This window comes from Papaver somniferum, chromosome 3 (genome assembly GCF_003573695.1).
Source record: "Papaver somniferum cultivar HN1 chromosome 3, ASM357369v1, whole genome shotgun sequence".
NCBI classification, from domain to species: Eukaryota; Viridiplantae; Streptophyta; class Magnoliopsida; order Ranunculales; family Papaveraceae; genus Papaver; species Papaver somniferum.
Window position 1 is genome coordinate 180,426,251 of NC_039360.1, and position 17,554 is coordinate 180,443,804.

The window sequence follows — 17,554 nt, forward strand, 5'->3', positions numbered from 1 at the left end:
ATACAGGAGTCTTTGGAAAAATGTCTCAAGAATGGTTCCACAGATTCAAAATTTTACAAGCTTCAAGTTGAGGAATGGAAAATGAGTTAGATTTTGGCATGGCAAGTGGCTCACTAATGGCTGTCTGAAGGATTTGTTTCCAGTTATATTTTCTGCATTATCAAAGATGGAAGATGGTTTAATCAGTTTAAATCACCATTAAATGCAAATGAGAAACTTGAATGGGATCTGCTAAGAAGGGACTTGGGTTTTATACCGCTTTTGACAGATGGGGAAGATGAAGTTGACAATCTAGATAGTTTTTCAACCAAAAACTGTTATATTGATTTTTCAGGTAATGAGGAGGAATGTTCTTTCAGCAAGTTTTTTGGCAAAAGGATATTCCATCCAAAGTTAATTTCATGCTTTAGGCAGTGTTTAACAGCTCTCTTCCAACTCGAGATATGTTAAGGCATAGAGGGGTGATGACTGACAGTACTGTTTGTCCTATGTGTAATCTGGTAGATGAATCAACTGATCATCTTTTCCTGCACTGTCAAACAACTTTTGAAGTCTGGGACTACTTCATTAAAGCATTTCATATCGCTTGGCAACTACTACTGTATTGCAGCTTTTTGAAGCATGGAAATGGAATGTGCTAACTGGCAGATGCAAAAAGGTGTGGAATATTCTGCACTATGCTCTTTTATGGAACATTTGGAAGGAGAGGAGCAATAGAGTTTTTGGAGGAAGGCATAAATCTGTGTATGAAATGATTATATACATCAAACAAACTATTATCCCGTGGAACTGTGAGTTAGAAACATTTAGGTTTGTAGATAATACACAGATTCTGCAAAACTAGAAAACAATTATGCATATATAACTAAGACTTTAAGTCTTTTGCTTTAAGACGGTGATGGCAATCTGAGTTTGTAGTGTTGAGTCTCATATTTCATTCTACGTGGATTAGGTGGAGTCTAAATTATTGTAACATCGAGTTTATAAATTAGATTCACATCAATTAACCTAAACACATGATATTGCCCAAAATATCTTTTCAATGTAACCTTCTTAATTCAAAAAAAAAAAATCCTCCTTTTTGCATCAAAAAAATAAAAATAAAATAAAATACTCGAGCATCCCACGAGTAACGACCATTTCATTCTTCACCTAAAACGAAGGAGTTTTCAGTCATTTGCTCAAACCAGGTTTTGTATACAAGCACTTCTTAGCGCGGGAGATTTTCAGTTTCTCCGTGATTCTCAAAAATGGGCCGCGATTTAGATGCAGAAAAACTTCGTCTAATCACTTTAGCTCTGGATTTTGGTTTCGATGAAGATTCTTCTAAAAAATGCTTAGATCGGCTCATAGATCTATACGGTATATCCTCATACTCTTTTCCCTCTTTCTTTTCAAATTTCCCCCCAAAAATCACGCCCAAATCTTAAACTTGTCTTCGCGAATCCGATTTCATGAACATTAATGTTTTTATCAATTGAACACAATTAATTAGTTCTATTTGTATGAATTAAATTGCATTCGGCTGACTCAGATTTTTATGTAGAATTAGTGGTTAGGGTTTTAATTCGGGAATTTCGTTTATGAAATTTACTTGTATAGGTCGGTCTGTTTTTTCTTGTATGTAGGCGAAGATGGGAAAGATTTTGTTACCGTGGAGCATTGTGGTGATGATTATCTTACAGAATTGGCTGAGTTTATGCAAGATAGTGAAGATTGGGATGATTTACAAGCGGTGGAAACTGAAGCATGTGGGGTTTTAAGTGAGATGCTTGAGACTGAAGTTGATGCTCGTGATTACGTACCAGAAGAAGATAACGCCACAAGGGATTATATCGACGTTATTGAGGATTCACCTGAGCCGAAGAAGAAAAAGCAATTGTTAAGGGTAGATTCTTCTAGTGAGGATGAAGACTTGGATTTTGAGATTTCCACAAGGTTGGGTTGTAAAGCCAATCCTTCGATATCTCTTGATAAAAAGAGCTCGCATAACAACACGGGAAGCTCGGCGAACCGTTCTTCAACATCTACTGTAAGTTGTTTGTCATCAAAGTTTTTCTACTACTAAGGCTTGTTTGTTGATGTGAGTAACATAATGAGACGTTTGTTTCTTATGTGTAATACTTCTAGACGTGCAGAAGCAGTATTTTTAAAGATTCAGGCTCTTCAATATCCAGCTTGAAAAATTGTCCAAGAGTATCAGATCAAGACCAAGTAACTCTGGGATATGAAGATTTACGAGCTCTTGATGATATTGAATTAGCTAATGTGGTCATATTTGGTAATAAATCATTTCGCCCTCTGCAACATCAGGCTTGTAAGGCATCCCTGGAGAAGAGAGATTGCTTTATTCTTATGCCTACGGGTGGTGGCAAAAGTTTATGTTACCAGGTTAATCCCTATCCTTTTTATACAAGTGTTTTTTGTGTGGCAGCATAGTGAATGTGTAAGGTTATCATTCGCAATTTTGATGCTGCGGTTTTGTTGCAGTTAAAATTTATTAGCAGTTGAAGTTGGAGAATTCTTGTGTTCTTAAACTATCACATCCCTTCGAAATTTATCAACTTTGTTTTCTGTGCAGCTCCCAGCAACTCTACAGACCGGGGTTACTATTGTTGTGTCCCCTCTGCTTTCCCTTATTCAAGATCAGATTGTTACATTGAACCTCAAATATGGCATCCCGGCAACATTTTTAAATTCCCAACAAACTTCTACACAGGCAGCAGCAGTCTTTCGAGAGTTGAGGCAAGCACTCCTTTTTTTATTTTATTTTTTATACCCTTGTGATTTTCTTGCGGTTGTATCCTCTTTCTTAAAAATAACTCTTCCAGCTGGTATCTTGCATTCCATAATTCTTACATTCAGCATGTGATTATATGATCTTTCCGTAGGTCTTTCACCATCCTATTGACCCTTGCTGCTATTTCCTTTTCTGGGTTCTAGGTCAAATAAACCGTCATGCAAGCTTCTATATGTCACTCCTGAAAGGATTGCTGGAAATGCATCTTTTCTTGATATATTACGATGCCTGCGTCAGAAGGTTGGCTTTTCAATTATGAATTCAAATTACTAATCAATTCCGACTGGGGATGAGTGCTGTATACATGAGGCTGACCATTATATCATAACAGGGGCAACTAGCAGGATTTGTCGTTGATGAAGCACATTGCGTAAGGTATGTCTTCCTTCTTCTTTATGGATAACTGTTTGCGTGTGTTTAGTTTTAGAACTACTTAATATTACTCTGCATTCTTTTAAAATGTTGTTGATGCCTAACCAAAAAGACTCCTCTTTATGTTGCTGGTGTTTCCAGCCAATGGGGATATGATTTTCGTCCAGACTACAGAGCATTAGGATGCCTTAAACAGAATTTCCCAGATGTTCCGGTGATGGCATTAACTGCAACTGCCACCAAGTCAGTCCGAAAGGTGATAAACTTTGTAGCACTCAGTCAGTTGTCGTTTTCATTTTAGGTTGTCTAACTTCATTTTATGTTACGCAGGATATACTAAATGCTCTTAGGATCCCTTATGCCCTTGTTCTTGAGACAAGCTTTGACAGACCAAATTTGAAGTATGAAGTGATCGTAAAAACTAAGGATCCATTGAAGCAGGTCGGTCAATTATTAGAAGACCGTTTCCATAATATGTCTGGAATTGTTTATTGTCTTTCGAAAAATGAGTGTGAGGATGTTTCCAAATATTTAAACGAAAAATGTAAGATAAAGACGGTGTATTACCATGCTGGTTTAACTGCTCGCCAAAGAATGGAAGCTCAGAAGAAATGGCACACAGGACAAGTCCGTGTTGTGTGTGCTACCATTGCCTTCGGGATGGGGATAGACAAGCCTGATGTTGTAAGTTCAAACCTCTAATTATGATTACAGGCTTTCCGTTTGATTTTCCATCCTGCAACAAATATCTTATCGAGCACATGTTACTAGTTCTTGGTGCACGATCTTTTGTAACATGAAATTCTCTGAATTGTTATCCAGATCATAACCTCACTTTGCACTGTTCACAATCTTCCAGCGTTTTGTTGTGCACAACACCATGTCCAAATCGATAGAAAGCTATTATCAGGAATCAGGGAGGGCAGGAAGAGATTGTCAGCCAGCTGTGTGCATTGCCCTTTATCAGAAGAAGGATTTCAGCCGCGTTGTGTGTATGTTACGAAATGGACAACGAGGAAAATCTGAAAGCTTCAAAGCTAGCATGGATCAAGCACAGAAAATGAAGTTTTACTGTGAATTGAAGGTACTTTATTTTATCAAATTTTTCTTTTACAATTCCTATTCGCATAATCTGTTTCAAGTATAACCTCAAAATTCATTTTGCTGTTACTAGTTTGCATCTTTGTTTCCATTGGTACATCAGTGTGAACAGGAAATATGGAGGTTACTGATAACAAACCTAACTTCTTGTAAACTTTTTTAGACTGAATGCAGGAGGCAAACACTTCTCGAACATTTCGGCGAATCCTTTGATAGAAATCGTTGTCAGAATGGTCCGAATCCTTGTGATACTTGCATTAAGGAATGAGCATCACTTTGTTTGTACCCTGATATATACTGAATCAAATCAAAAGCCATGAGCCTACCGACAGAGCACCTGGTGCTGAACATCCAAGCCTAATGCAAATTGCCTGAATGTTTCCTATACTATAGATACAAACATAAGGCCATTTTTCTTTTAGCATGTAATTTGATGAGTTGTGATCTTGTTTATGTACTTGTTGAGGGAAACTTTTGAAAAGAAAAATGATAAACATTTAAGGGGAAATCTTAAGTTATTTGTGACATGAATAGTTTTATCAACATTTGAACTGCAAAAACGTGAAAAAAAGAAGAAAGAAGAAATAACAAAATACTTGATAGTGGCGGAGGCCTAACCCAATCTAGGGGAGTACCTGTTGTGACAAGTTCTATAGCCAATGTCTTCGTTCTTTGCCTGGTGCAGTGACGAAAAACCAATTAACAACCGTAGTGAAAAAGCAAGAGCATGGTGGTTCATGCAAATTGTTTTGAACCAAAGATTTAACAGCGATCGTAATACAGACATTTGGCACCTAAGTCCTAATATAATTCTTTCGGTTAACACACCTCACAGATATTTAATTAAATCCCACATACTACTTAGTAGTTCAAAATTCATGAAGCGAAAATCTTATGCTATGATCATCAAGAGATTTTGATCTTTGAAGCCTCATTTGCTCGTAAAAAAGTGCGATGAATTCCTCAGCTCTAGCATCAATCATAACGTCTCCATCTTCATCTATATATATCTCATCATTACTGCTGTATTCTGCACCACCACGCTCGCTATTATCAAGCTCTTGCAAGTTCTGGGCGGAAGCATATTGGCTCGTGCAACTTGGTGATTTTGGCGAATTCGAAGATGAAGAATCAGATGTCACTACAGGCTTGACAACAACATCCGCTCCTGCCATCTTTATTGAAAAACGAGGATGGTAGTCGCGACTTTCATCAAAATGCAGTTGATCATTGTGAAATGACTTCACTGCGCTCACAATTCTTTTCCATAAACTAGTCTCTTTTGAAGTAGTTGACGTCTGCCTTAACATGAAAATTGCAACTTTGATCATCTTTAACAAACTCCTTTTCTTCTTCTTCTTTTTTGAATTTGTAGTATTCCTGAAAACATCCCGGTGTTCGGGTAGGGGTGGTGGTGATGGTATAATTGGTTCAACCTTTTCAGTTTGGGTTTCTTTCTCCATGTCAATGGTGTACCTCTCTTTTCCACCTCCAAACAAAAAGTGAGAGACACAGAGAGAAAAACAAAGGTTATATTGAGAAAGAAGAACAATATATTGGAATCTATTTAGAGGATGGGTGGTAACTAAAACTCACTAAAAATGTATTAACATAAATGCTATGAATGTTCAAATGAAATATGTAGGACTGTAGGAGGTGTTGCATAAAACACGGGCCCTAAAGTAACGCTTCGTCTCTCGTCTTGCCTAGATTTATTTCCAATTTGATGTCTCTAAATTTATGGGAACTAATTGTACTTAACGTGGAAAGGAATTCAGGGCTTTGAACTAATGTTTAATGGTATTGTATTTTCTGCATTTGTAAGAAGCTACGGTATCTTGTTGTCGGCAATAACATCTTAAAATAGTAGGGTTTTGATTTATTTCTATGATGTGGTGGGGAGTAGTTAGAACATCGGGTACATATTTAGTCTCGGTACCAGATTTAGTTAGTTTTGGTTGGATTGAATGATTTGAATCCCTTGTTCATATATTTCCTACCCCTTAGTGTCGAACAAATAAAAGAGTAATACCTGTTATTTTGTAGTATGTCCTTAGGTTAGTCATTTCCCAAATTTAAGCTTAGAAAAATTCAAACCGAAAAGGTTCCACCTATTTGCCACCCACACTTTTTCTAATTGTCACCTTGATTACTTGTCACCCCCACTTATCCTATTGACTTTATGTTTACACCCAATAATAAATCATTGCTCACTAGTAGAATTTCTTGACCATATAAACATTTCCTTTTTAATTGAAATACCACCTGAAACGTCTATATTGGAAAAGAAAAATATATAAGAACATCCATATTTGAACTGATCATATAAAATCGATTGGTGGAAATACTGAGTGATCATATATATCAGAGTTTATCGTTTTTAGTGGGTTTTTATCGAGAACATGGAGAAGAAGACAAACTAATAGTGGGATAATTCTGGTTAAATTCAATTTGACTTTTGTAGGTGATAAGTAGGAAAATGTAAAATTGAAAAGTAGAATTACTTTTAACATTTTGAAGGAGGTGGCAAATAGGAAAATCGTGGGTGGAAAATAGGTGAAACCGTAAATAGGACATAAGGTAAAATATACAAGGTGTTAAAGTAGAAACAAAATACGGAAGAACAGGAGAAGAAAAACTACATAGGTTTAAGCCTCTATACATGGGCTATGAGGTAAACCCTGGTTACATCTATATGGGCCGCACACACATAAGCCCAAAGTCCTACAACACTCCCCTTGTGCGGTTTGATAGTATTATTCACATATAGTTTTTTCCTTGATGACCAATGTGTCTAAGTCTATTGCCTTAATTAAAACTTCACCAGGAAAACCCAAAGGGATAAAGTCTGAACTGACAAAAAAGAGTACTAAACTAAGAAAACTTAGGACAGAGTTGGACTCGCATATGTTTCATCGTTAAAACCTTGACAAGGGAAAAGTCCAGTGGGATAAAACCTTGATGAAGCGAAAAGAGTACAACGCAATAGTTCAGAAGTATGCCTTTGTCGAATACCAATATATATAGTATCCTTTCTACGTCTCGTGAGTGACTAGTGAAAAGGCAACATTGATGTGTAGTAGTAATATCACTATTACTAGTTGACTTGTGTTGGAAACTGTTGTGATACTCCGTGCTTTGTTGTTACGATTCTAAAAGTGGTTTCGCTTGAAAAATTATTGCAGTTCATTATTGATTCTGATATTGTTTAGTAATATCAATGTGATCTGCAGGTCTTCAACATTCGGCATGTACCTAGTGTAGATGTTGTCGTCCACTAAAAACCTTATCGAGTAACAAAAATCATGTGGGAAAGATTAATCTCGATCGAAGGAAAAAATAGTACGACACAACTTCACATTTTGAAGTAAAATATGTTGACATCATATCCTTGATCCTCCCCCTGATGTCAGCATCTCCCCCTAATTCCATACAGAGGAGTTTCTAGACAGTTTCTTTAGGCATGTACTTTCCGAAAGTGAATAAAGGTAATGACTTAGTAAATAAGTTAGTTATGTCTCCCTCATTACTTTCGTGGGAGAAAAATTTATTTTATTTGGATTGCATTTCCTTTAGAAATCATCTTTATGTCTTGGCATGGATTAGAAAACAAAAAAAAAACTTAGTCAATGGTTCCTTTTAAGTATATGGTTACATTCATTATACTGTTCCAAGGAAGCTGCATCAGCGCTAAGCTATATCTAGCTAACAAGTTTACTGAGGATGAAATATTTGGTCGAGTACATTATGCTAAGTACAACAACGCTCTATTACACTTAGATAGGGGATTTCATCTCCCAACACATCTTCGTCATCTTCCTTTATACGAAATGGTCATTTACTTACATTTGAGCCTCAACTAATCATGGAATGCTAGCAGTATGCATGTCCTTGTTAAATTGCCTAATAACTTTGGGCATATGCAAACTGGTGGAGTAATATATACCACAAGATCGGTGTCCGATTGAGCTTTTCTCAGATTTTCATCTCAAATTCGAATTTCAAACAGCTTGTAAAATCTCTTTCCGGTATCACTCTAGTACAATGGTAAAGTCATTGGGAGATGATACAAGTGACCTGAGTTCCAAACTCGTCAGCACCAAAAATTTCTACCGATAAAAAAAAAAGAAGAAGTAAAATCTCTTATTTCATTAATAGTATATACTATGTCCATACCATCGACATAGGTAGCTATAATTCCAATTAAATAACTTCTTTTTGACGCAGGGCAAAATATCTTACTTGTTTATTCTTTTCCCAATTAAATAGACACTTGGACAGTTATACCAAATCCACTGATTGTTTCAACCCATAAGTGAGCATTAACGCACTCCATGGTTAGTTATTTGATTTGGGCGACAAAAAGGCTATTATAAACTTTTGTAAATATGTTTATATCCTACAAAGATAATTAAGAACCACATAAACAAGCTGCATTTCAAGTACTTTTTAAACCACCAAGCTAACTAAGCATAAAAATGTTATAGCGTTCATTACAAGAGAGTAAAAAATTCTAGGGCTTTGTGAGAAACCCCGCGTCACAAGACGAGTCTTTGTACTTGGATACTTCATTCTTCGTACTACGCTTTTGATGAATAATCATGTATGTCCCATAGGGTTTACACTTGGTTGGTTAACACTACCACAACAAATACCAGTATATTTGTCAAAGAACCAAGTTCTACCTGGATTTTATAGACCAAATATGCTTTGGTTGATATAAAACAATAAAAAGCATGGTTTGATCTCATCGTGCTCTATTTCCTTAAGCAACTTTTTATGAAAATAATAATCTTCAGTATACTCGCATGATCTTTCGATTGACTAGTTGTGTTACCATAATCCTATAAGATTTCATTTTTCTATGGGATCATTAAACTTCGGAGGGTCCTCCAGTTTGATTTATGAACATTAGTATAACACGCACGGCGATGCGCCTTCCAATCCATTAAAAACAAAAATTCAAACTATTTATTTCAGATAATTTTCTAGTCCAGGTGAAAAGAAACATAAAAGAAAATCAACCATGTTCTACCATGTTCCTTTCACACACCCAAAGGTCTGACATCAGTTAAACTAGTGCAAGAATTTGATATTTATATCAATTACTACAGACACAGGGCATCCAAAAGATAACAGGAACTGCACAGAAAAATTCTTTCGCCTTTTTAAGTTCATATCGATTGCCAAGCTGGTACTCTCAATGTATGTTGCCATTTATTTTCATCTTGAATGCGACAGCATAGTCATCCCATCTTGGATACCTTCACGCTCTGCTCTGAGCTCATTTCCAAAAGACACTACGAATAAATACCAATACAAACAACATCAGCGCAAGTTAGAAGTATAATCAAGGAAAAAGAAGTAGTGAGAAACTAACACTAAATAGCAGAGAGTAACATACCTGCAGATAACCCTCACTAATCAACCACACATTGACCCACAAAAACAAATACAACATTAGAAGGAGCACAAATATTCTACGTTTTGTCAAAACGGAATTTTACTTCCACCTTGCGGTGAAGGCAGAAATGGGCAGTCGACTACACGTTCATCTTGGCACGCATCCTGGACCCTCGAACAGAAGTGAAACCACCTCCTTTCTTCACCCAGCAGTTTTCTGCAGCGACTTGGATCTCAGGACGCAGTGAAATTTTTACCGAGGTAAGGGACACAAATGGAGCAGGGACAAATTTTGTACAAAATATATTCCAAGTCCCAACCACATTCGAGTAACTTTAGTATTTAATATGCATGCAACTGCAGCACCATTTAGTGTGTCAACCATTTTGTTCGCTTAGTCCTTTCTTCCACTACGAAACTCCACAATTACATAATTGTGAATTTACAATTGTTCAGAAAATCCCAAGAATTAATTGCTCTACTAAAATGTCACATCCATATTGATCAACCAAATAATAAATATATAGTGATATAAATTTTTCTGTCTACTACACTGATGCAAGCCACGCCACACATTAGTTTCTATGACTTATGCACATGATACTTAAAAACTTAAAGATAACAACTGCGAGACAACCAAAATATCATAATAACATGAGTAAGTAATATCACTTTATAATTTGAGGCATTGCTCAATGCTTCTATTTTTTCAGATTATAGAGCTACTATGATGCCGCACACCTGCATTTTAAAGTCAACATTTTGGAAAGCATTAAATATATAAGATTTATTACTCTTTAGACACATATTGTTACTTATTTGTCATTTCTAATCTTGTGTAGTTAGTTGAAATTCATTGAACCTATTTTTTGTTATACATAGGTCCTGACATTCTCCCCAAAATGTTTATAACATAACCAAGCACTCCCCTACTGCACATATAAATTGTATAAAAAGCATCTTTCCGAATAGATGTACAAACATGTCTAATAATAATAATAATAATAATATATGTGTAACTTGGATTTTGAAATCGAAAAAAATACATCAAACACAGAATTGTAATATCAGTTTGATGGTGTCTTCTACAACCCATTACAGTTTGCAATCCAAAAATCGATAAAAATGAACTGATTAGGGCGTATTAAATGTTACCAAGAAACAATCAAATTCCACAAAACTCGCATAAAAATAAGAAACAGATTTCATATTGCATCTACTCATAACTTAATTATATCGTAAACCCAAGACACAACTCAAAATCCAAACTACCAAACTATCAAAAATCCGAAAATAGTTTAAAATTACCTTCAAAGGCCGGAATTATTGTTAACTACCAGATCTTTTTACAAACTGAAATTAAAACCAAAAAAATAAAAAAAATCAGAAACTTTAATAAAAATCATTAAAAAATAACTAATTTGTAAGCAAGATATTAAACTCATTATCTAGGCACGAATTCTCCCACTTTCTTTCAGAGCCAAGACTTTTTCCTCTTTCTTTTGGTCCCACCACTTAAGCTCGCCTCACCTAACTGAATAAGCAAGTTGGGTATAATATGGAGCAATTTATACTTCCTTAAGCTATTATTTCTTTTCAGTATGCACATTCTCTTGGAAGAATCCAAATGCTCAATCAACTTCAAATATTTTTTAGACTCACAATTGTTAGCAATTTTGCTATTTTTCATCAACAATGAACTGGTCCAAGCTCTCTGGTCCGCAACATCAAGAAATTTTGCATAAAGTATATCATATAGATATTGCATATATTGTTAAGCATTAACCGTAGAAAACACGACCAATATGAAGATGACTAATGGCCTAAAATTACGAAAAAGTTCATCATGGATTTACATATTGATAAGGCAATGTAATCTTCTGTGACAGTCAAGTAGAGGTAATCATATACTATTAGTGGATTCAAGCATAGGTTATTGAAATATTGATAGTGGTTTCGTATGCTAGTTTTCTTATCCATTTCATTTTTGCTTTATATCATGAGTTCTTATCCAGTCTCTGATAGAACGTATATTGTAGACCAAATTTTCTCTTATTTTCTCTCTACTTTTTTGAAACCCATCACTGTTTTGAGGGTAATTAACTTCATATCACAAATTGCAGAGCTATGGAGCATAACAATGACTAATCCATATTGTAATTGAAATTGTAAACAACAAAGAAGGAATAAGTTTAGCATCTTCAACAATTGGCCCTAAACTAACCCTAGAATTTGAAATTACACAATCAAAAGAAACTTTCAGCGACAAACTGGCCTTAAACTAACACTAGAATTTGAAATTAAATAATCAAAAGAAATTTTCAGCCACAAGTTGGCCCTAGATCATGTCTAACACTTACTTGGGAAGTCTCTTCGAAGTTTCGTCGTTTTTTCTTGTTCATCTGCTACCACCTTTGTCATGGATGATTGGTGAGGGGGGAAAAACCCAAATATTTGTTTTGCTGTATTTTTGTTTTGGTGATACGAAGAAGATGCTTTCAACTCACTAATCTCCGAATGAAGATGAAAAAGTTTTTCTTTACTTTAGATACGAAAGAAAAAAAGTGAAAATTGTATAAATATCCCTTGTTTTGATGGGCTTCACAAATACCCTTATCATACAACAAATATACCCTTCCCCATCTATAAGCCCATTTGGGTCCACTAATGTTTTTCTTCTTTTCATTTTTACCCTTCATCTTTTAACCTTCGTTTAGATCGAAGCACTTCTTGAAAATTTTATTTCTTATTGTTTATCTCCTTCCCTTTCCACCACCACCACCTCCGCTGCCCCCACCACCACGTCCTCTGTTGTTAGCAACAGATCTATTAATGTGTTTGTGTTCTATGTCAACTGATTTGAACCTGTTATTTATTGTTCTTCATCTATTGATTTTCCAGATTCAGAGATCGATAAATTTGATTTTTGATTTCATAGTTTTATCTCTATCTTTGTGTTCGATTTTAACCTATTTCAACTTCTTATGAATCGTTCTTCATTTTTCAAGGTTAAGGATTGAATAATTTTGATGATCTGTTTATGAATTTATTGAATAATTACTATTAAATATCATCAATTAAAGAGAAGAATTGATGATTTCAATGTAATTTGAAGTATTCATTTTCAATAACGATTGAACTGAAAGTTTCAATTGATCGAAATTACTGAAACCTAATTTTAGGTTTTTAAAAAATTTATGATTGAAGGTCGTTGACTGGTGGTGGTGGCGGAGGATATTAACTTTTTGTTCATTTAGTAGATGATGATGGTAGTGGTGGTGGTGGCGGTGGTTGAGGAGGATATCCATTTTTTTTACTAGTTGATGGTAGTGGTGGTGGAGGAGAAAAAAATTAGTGAAGATGTACCAATATTATTCTTATCAGGTATGCATTTTGATTTAGATTTACATTTTAATTTAATGATATTTATAGAGACTGTTGATATTTAATTTGTAATCTTGCTCTTGTGGTAGTAGTGGTGGTGGAATGTGTTGTTGTAGCGCTGGTGGTGGATATTGCAGCAATACTACTGGTGAATGTCGTTCTTATTCTGGTCGTGGTGGATGCTTGTTGCACGGCGGTACATTTTCTGGTGGTGGTGAATGTAATTGAAACCCAACTCACAATAGGTAATTTCATTTGTCGTGTCCTCGTGTTTGTGAACGGTAGTAGTTATAATTGATACTAAAAAATAATATTGAGTTAATGGCATGAACTGATATATGGGTGCATAGACATCAAATTATTGTTTCCATTTTTTTCATTTTGTGCACTAGTACTATGGTACGATTAGCGCTAGTTTTTTCTACATCCATTAAGATTCATTTCTAGTTGTCACAGTTCTGATGTTGAACTATTAATAATGAAATCTATTTGATAGCTTCTAAACTTTTTAGATTGATGACCTGCACTGTATTAAAGTCTTTTTTTTTTTAGTTTTATGTCTGTATTTCTTCCACCAACGTATTTCTCATTTATGTCGGTCTTGTATCATTTAACTTAGTTAGGTTCTTGTTTTTAGTTTATGGATGCACAAAACAAAGGTGAGAAAAGTTAGTGGTGTTGGAGGTAGTGAAATGGAGATATCAAGAACTTTTGTGTGATGGAGATCCTTGTACGTCTCCTCAACCTTCTGGTATCAAGGAGGGAAGCCAAGACAGAAACAAGTACTATTGATGCTTACACAGAAATCTACATCTGGGGTAAAGGCTTTAATGTTGTTCTAATGTTGTGTGAATTGTTATTTCTTAGAACTCAATAATGTTTATGGCTCGATGCATGTTGTGATAATTGTTCTTATGGGTATAGTGATTTGCTTCCTAGTCTACCCTAGAAATAACACTATTGATAACATAGCTTAGTTCAAAATAGAAAAAGAAAATTGTACTCATGCTCTGATGAATTCGTTGGACTAGGAAAACCATTGTCTTGTTTATCATAAGTTTCTTATATTTTTAAATGTGTTTCCTCGTACAGTTCATGATCTTTTGATGCACCTGTTGTATTATATCTTCAATTTCCAGTTTAAGAATTTAGTCATTGTTTAATGCATCTTGTATAGTTCAGGAAGTATGAGTATGCCTTTTCATTTTGGGACTTTTAAAGTTTGTCCACTTTAAATATATAGGTGATGCTTTGTATGCTAATTGATCAGTTTGTTTAATATACTTTAGTTGAACTCAGGTTGTAGAGTCTACCTGCCTTTTGAGTATTTTTATTTGGATATTAAATGCTCGATGTCTGATGAGATATTTTATTATACCGCAAGAGCACGCTTGTCTATTGGACAGTATGCAAGTACGATTCGTTCCACATGGACTAAATTTGTTACCTTCAATTTCTAATTAAATAAAGTGAGAAAGAAAATGATATAAGATAAAAAATAGTTAAAACTAAAAGATAAATAAAGAAAAACCTAGGGTTCCAGCAATCCACCACTATTATGTGTAAATCATTCAACATTTCTCTATAATCTTTCTCATTAACACAAGACGATTTAGGAAACGGGTACGTCTCGGATGATAAAGCTTTATAATCAATAAATTCTCAAAATACTAATAATTCTACCCATTTAGGTGCTGGTCTCTAATTAGAAAATGATTACAAAAAAACAAGCACAAGGACATATGAATAAAACTATTATCGTTAACGCACGAGAATATAGGACCAAAGATAAAGTATTATTAAAAATGAGTTGAAATCTCTAACACATAATAGGGTTTCATGAGTGACCCTAGTGGAGAGATTACTCCATTACAAAAGAAAAGAAGAATAAAAAAAGAAAAAAATGAAAACTCTATTATTTTTGCTCTGGACTACGGGCAACGGACCTCCCTATTCCATCTGCTTCAACCAGTATTTATAGTTTTCAAAGGAAACCACTTTCCTTCATCATATCCATTACCACATCATCATCAAATGAAAGTATGCCACGTGTCAAATAATATAAAAATCCTCCAATCAGAATGTGCCATGTGCCAAATACTGCAATCAATATCTTAATTATTATTTTCAATCATAAAGAATAATATTCTTTCCCAAATCTTCATATATTCAATTACTCCACATCATAAGGAAATATTTTCTTCAATAAACAAAATATCTTCAGATATCCTTTATCATAATTAATATCTTTCACATGGTTTCCACACTTCTACACACTCAGTGGAATTCTTACCACACTCCCATTTTCACATAATTTGACTTAATAAAATGATTCTCCATGTAATTCCTTTGGGCTTGGCCCAGTTAATCATAAATCACTTCATTTCCTCCATTTTACCCGCAGATTTCCGTATTTTAGTCCATCGAGCTTTATTTCCTTCAAAACACTTAAAACAAGATTATTAGCAATAAAATGAGTCATACCTAATGTAATTATGGGTGAAAAAGCGCCGCACTTATATTTTGCTAGTCCTCGAGCAAAACAGAAAATAAATATCCGCTTAACAGCTGGGTAAAGGGTGATGTCTGTTAAACAACTAGACGAAACCACTAAACAGTGGTATAAAGATGTTTGCTAAACAGCGAGACAGATCCGCTAAACAGCTAGATCGAGAGATGTCTGCTAAACAGCGAGACGGATCTGCTAAACAGCTATATTGAGAGATGTCTGCTAAACATCTAGACAGAAAGACCCGCTAAACAGCTGGTCATATTATGATTTATTTTTTTTTTCTTATTATATATATATTTTTTAGAACCGCTCAACAACTGATCATATAATTTTTTTTACGTGCAAAAATGCCTTACAATAGACCCGCTTAATTGCTAGTTATAATATGCAAGAAAATAAAATAGACCCGCTCAACAGCTGGTCATAGTATGCAAGGAAATACCAAAAAGGTAACCGCTCCCCCGCACTTAAATCTAACATTGTCCTCAATGTTTCTAATGAAAGCATAGTACCAAAATCATGAGGAATCCGTCAAGAGAGATGTGAGAAACATAGTACCTGGATGAAGCATAGCAATCCTTCCATGGGGAACAATAAATAACAGAATTCCACTAATGTACAACAACACCAGGGTTTCCTCCCTAAAGCGCTAAGTTTATTGTCTTCATCCAGACTTCGGTAGAATTATTAGTCACCACATAAAATCATAAAGTAGTAGTCGGAACATATGTGGGTCATCAAAACTAAATAAAGCTACCGCAAATAAAAGGAATGCCAATAAAATGAACAAATAAAGCACACCCTTATCTAGTTTCCTTTTTAAGACAACTATATCTAGCTATGGTTCGGGCTCAGGTTCTATGAAAGGGTCTGAATAAAATATTTTCATGGACCAGGTTTCCTCATTGGTAGGATCCGGAGGATCAGATTGCAGAGTCTGGAAAAACACAAATAAGAACTTAGAAGCACATATTAATAATCTGAACAATTGTGGATCCTCAAAGTCAACAAGATTTGGCTTACATAGTTGACCATAATGGTGGTGGTCATTCTTAAGAAGATGTCTCAAAATTTTTAATTTCCTAAAATAATTAGGTTTAGTTCTCAAAACTATATAATGACACATTTCAAAATGAGATACTCCCACATTTGGTAAATAAAATCTTGGTGGGACAACAAAATCAATTATGGTATCATGGACCGGATTAACCACATCAATTAGAGGATGGGTTTCTATCAACTGAGTTTCTTTTTGTACATAACCAGGTTCAGGAAAACGTGCATGAAGATAGTCTCTTAAGATGGTAGAGGCACAAACGTCAAGTCCCAAATTAGGGACCTTCGTAAGAGTCAAAGGTAAACCATGGGGAGAATGATATTCACCCCCAAACTTAGAATTGTCAATATCCTTGGATAAACTAGTCACAATTTCCTTAATTTCTAAATTATCAAATTTAGGAAAATGGTCTTTCATTTATTCTAGGTTGTAATTGTGTGGTTCTATATTTCTATAATCCTCAGAAGGGACTATTGTTTCCAAATCACTAGACTCTAAAACACTAGTCTCAGGATAGACTCTTTCCTCTAAGCCGTCCTCGGCTTCATAATCACAATGATATACTACACCATCTAAAAAAATGGTATCCCTAGTCAAATCCTCATCCTTCTGAATAGGTGAATAATTATCAACATTATTAGGATTTGAACTAGAAACAACATTATAATCATAAGGCTCAATTGGTGTAACAACTTCCCCATCTTTATGACTACATATTTCAAATTCTTCATTAACAAGGTTTTCATTCTTATCTAAACGTGTAGTAAGTTCACTGACTGCCACACTTAACCCTGCAATTCTTTTGTTCTTTTCTAAGGCATATCTTTGTTCGATTTCAATTGATTGATCAAGCCTTTCAATTAGTTGATCGAGCCTATCATTCAAAGAATTAATCGAAGAATTGATAACAGTTTCATTAATTTGT

General features: G+C 34.9%; 2 protein-coding genes and 1 long non-coding RNA gene across 5 annotated transcripts; 2 read left to right on the top strand and 1 right to left on the bottom strand.

The window, feature by feature from the left end:
• The first annotated feature begins 1,191 nt into the window (after positions 1 to 1,191).
• Positions 1,192 to 4,641, top strand: LOC113358183 (ATP-dependent DNA helicase Q-like 1). 2 transcript variants are annotated; one of them, XR_003364247.1, is made up of 10 exons: positions 1,192 to 1,362; positions 1,629 to 2,032; positions 2,131 to 2,391; positions 2,582 to 2,745; positions 2,944 to 3,040; positions 3,132 to 3,175; positions 3,314 to 3,428; positions 3,503 to 3,856; positions 3,995 to 4,256; positions 4,437 to 4,568. XR_003364247.1 is itself a non-coding variant. In XM_026601716.1 (10 exons), the coding sequence occupies exons 1-10, from the start codon at positions 1,251 to 1,253 to the stop codon at positions 4,539 to 4,541; spliced, it is 1,881 nt and encodes a 626-aa protein (XP_026457501.1). In that variant the 5' UTR covers positions 1,192 to 1,250; the 3' UTR covers positions 4,542 to 4,641. The 2 variants fall into 2 exon arrangements, 1 of the variants encoding a protein (XP_026457501.1); XM_026601716.1 differs by having other exon boundaries at positions 4,032 to 4,256; positions 4,437 to 4,641.
• Positions 4,642 to 5,142: 501 nt separating this feature from the next.
• LOC113360394 lies at positions 5,143 to 5,736 on the bottom strand. The gene has a single exon (XM_026603906.1). The coding sequence runs from the start codon at positions 5,734 to 5,736 to the stop codon at positions 5,143 to 5,145; it is 594 nt and encodes a 197-aa protein (XP_026459691.1).
• A 7,175-nt stretch (positions 5,737 to 12,911) lies between these two features.
• On the top strand, positions 12,912 to 14,135 carry LOC113361938. 2 transcript variants are annotated; one of them, XR_003365423.1, is made up of 3 exons: positions 12,912 to 13,060; positions 13,150 to 13,305; positions 13,698 to 14,135. It is a non-coding gene; the product is annotated as an uncharacterized LOC113361938 (long non-coding RNA). The 2 variants fall into 2 exon arrangements; XR_003365422.1 differs by having other exon boundaries at positions 13,153 to 13,305.
• The last annotated feature ends 3,419 nt before the right edge of the window (positions 14,136 to 17,554 follow it).

Bases quoted from the DNA above. Each gene is read 5' to 3' on its own strand.
- LOC113358183 (XM_026601716.1), top strand. From the start codon at position 1,251: ATGGGCCGCGATTTAGATGCAGAAAAACTTCGTCTAATCACTTTAGCT. The intron at 3,176-3,313 runs GTATGTCTTCCT...TGGTGTTTCCAG, and splicing joins GATGAAGCACATTGCGTAAG to CCAATGGGGATATGATTTTC. The intron at 3,429-3,502 runs GTGATAAACTTT...TATGTTACGCAG, and splicing joins CCACCAAGTCAGTCCGAAAG to GATATACTAAATGCTCTTAG.
- LOC113360394 (XM_026603906.1), bottom strand. From the start codon at position 5,736: ATGGAGAAAGAAACCCAAACTGAAAAGGTTGAACCAATTATACCATCA.